We start from the raw sequence: 2,567 nt of genomic DNA, 5'->3' as shown, positions 1-2,567 counted from the left end.
AAAATATAGCTAAGATGTTATCTTTTTCTGTTTCAGCTCCTGAACTAACAATCTCTGATGAATCTGGACGTCAAGTTTCTGAACGCTACTACAAAGCTGGAAGCAGCTTAGAGTTGACCTGCTTTGCAACTCAGGTGGGAAACCCGAACGAGGAGCACCCGATCGCCTGGAAGCACGGAGATCGCACCCTCACCGATGGCATCAGGTAACTATCACCCCGCAGAGCTACCACATAGTCCATCAAAACCAACCAACCCCTCCGTACATCAACAATTTTACTGCCACCCTAATGGTCGCAGCGATTTACTCCCTGCATTATGGCTCGTCTGCGCGTTCCAATCTCTTCTTTTTTTTTCTTCTTCTTTCAACCAGCGTGATGTGTTGTCCTCCTTTTCTTCTCGTCTTTTTTTTTCCATCTCCTTCTTTCAGCCCTCCATGGTGCCAACCCCTCGATTGATCGCTGTGTAAATAGACGCTGGAGAGAAACCGAAAGTAAATTTCACGAGCAACGCACACATATCATTTGCTTGTTGTGTGCTCGAATAACACACACATATATATATATCTTTATATATAGAGATATACACGCATGCTACCGAGATTCATATCAGCGATTTACAAAATGGCACACAGCGGGGACACAAGCTGGGGTGATAAAGGGGAGGGCGAAAAAGTTTTCGGCCATCGCTTACAAGAAACTTCCCCAAACTGCAACGTCTCTTGTTCCCAGGCGATGCTCGAAATCGGAGACTGATTCTTTTTGAGCCTACATCTTTTATTTTATTTATACAATTTTTTTGTTCCTTGCTACAAAATCTAATAAGTTATTTTTGTGGTCAGTGATTTACGACACGATTTTAATCTGTTTACAACCAACGTTTTACAACCTTTATATTTTTATTCACTTGACAAGCAACATCTGTATTCAAGATTGTTTGCTACCATTCTTCATACGCATTTGTATAGCATATAAAAAAAGATACCAAAATTATACATTACATAAGATAATCTTGAAATACTTTCTCTTTTTATTTTCTTATTTCGTAACAATTAATGAAATATAAAGATTGATTAACAGTTAAATTATTTAATTTTTCAATGTGTTTCTGTAATTAACAATTAAAATTTATTTTTAATACTTTTTGACAACAATTTTTTTTTTATCATAGGTTAATACAATTTTGAAATTTATTTATATCTTTAACAAAAAAAATATGTTCAACATATAAATTGTATATTTTAATATACACTTAGGTAATTTAGTCAAGGTGTTACGTAAGAGATTATTATAAAGATATAAATAAATTTCAAAATTGTATTAACCTATGATAAAAAAAAATTGTTGTCAAAAAGTATTAAAAATAAATTTTAATTGTTAATTACAGATAATTAAATAATTTTACTGTTTATCAATCTTTATATTTCATTAATTGTTACGAAATAAGAAAATAAAAAGAGAAAGTATTTCCAAGATTATCTTATGTAATGTATAATTTTAGTTTTCTTTTCAACATTTTAAGACCCTTCAGAAGTATGAATTATGATGCAATTTTAACTACGATAATAATCCAAAATTTCCTCTAGGTATCTTTTTTTATATGCTATACAAATGCGTATGAAGAATGGTAGCAAACAATCTTGAATACAGATGTTGCTTGTCAAGTGAATAAAAATATAAAGGTTGTAAAACGTTGGTTGTAAACAGATTAAAATCGTGTCGTAAATCACTGACCACAAAAATAACTTATTAGATTTTGTAGCAAGGAACAAAAAAATTGTATAAATAAAATAAAAGATGTAGGCTCAAAAAGAATCAGTCTCCGATTTCGAGCATCGCCTGGGAACAAGAGACGTTGCAGTTTGGGGAAGTTTCTTGTAAGCGATGGCCGAAAACTTTTTCGCCCTCCCCTTTATCACCCCAGCTTGTGTCCCCGCTGTGTGCCATTTTGTAAATCGCTGATATGAATCTCGGTAGCATGCGTGTATATCTCTATATATAAAGATATATATATATGTGTGTGTTATTCGAGCACACAACAAGCAAATGATATGTGTGCGTTGCTCGTGAAATTTACTTTCGGTTTCTCTCCAGCGTCTATTTACACAGCGATCAATCGAGGGGTTGGCACCATGGAGGGCTGAAAGAAGGAGATGGAAAAAAAAAGACGAGAAGAAAAGGAGGACAACACATCACGCTGGTTGAAGAAGAAGAAGAAAAAAAGAAGAGATTGGAACGCGCAGACGAGCCATAATGCAGGGAGTAAATCGCTGCGACCATTAGGGTGGCAGTAAAATTGTTGATGTACGGAGGGGTTGGTTGGTTTTGATGGACTATGTGGTAGCTCTGCGGGGTGATAGTTACCTGATGCCATCGGTGAGGGTGCGATCTCCGTGCTTCCAGGCGATCGGGTGCTCCTCGTTCGGGTTTCCCACCTGAGTTGCAAAGCAGGTCAACTCTAAGCTGCTTCCAGCTTTGTAGTAGCGTTCAGAAACTTGACGTCCAGATTCATCAGAGATTGTTAGTTCAGGAGCTGAAACAGAAAAAGATAACATCTTAGCTATATTTT

The 2,567-nt window shown here is 36.0% G+C and overlaps 1 protein-coding gene across 1 annotated transcript in view; it reads right to left on the bottom strand.

Annotated features, from left to right (window-relative positions):
* LOC108558805 overlaps window positions 1-2,553 on the bottom strand; it is a 5,857-nt gene extending 3,304 nt beyond the window's left edge. The window contains exon 1 of the mRNA XM_017915836.1: window positions 2,363-2,553. Within this exon, the coding sequence (XP_017771325.1) occupies window positions 2,363-2,553 (191 nt within the window). The remainder of the gene's footprint in view (window positions 1-2,362) is intronic.
* Window positions 2,554-2,567: the final 14 nt, after the last annotated feature.

The sequence above is a fragment of the Nicrophorus vespilloides genome, unplaced genomic scaffold, assembly GCF_001412225.1.
Source record: "Nicrophorus vespilloides isolate i.1.1-1 unplaced genomic scaffold, Nicve_v1.0, whole genome shotgun sequence".
In the NCBI taxonomy this organism is placed as follows: Eukaryota; Metazoa; Arthropoda; class Insecta; order Coleoptera; family Silphidae; genus Nicrophorus; species Nicrophorus vespilloides.
Note: the sequence above shows the minus strand (reverse complement) of the source record. Positions and strands in the feature narration are given on the sequence as shown.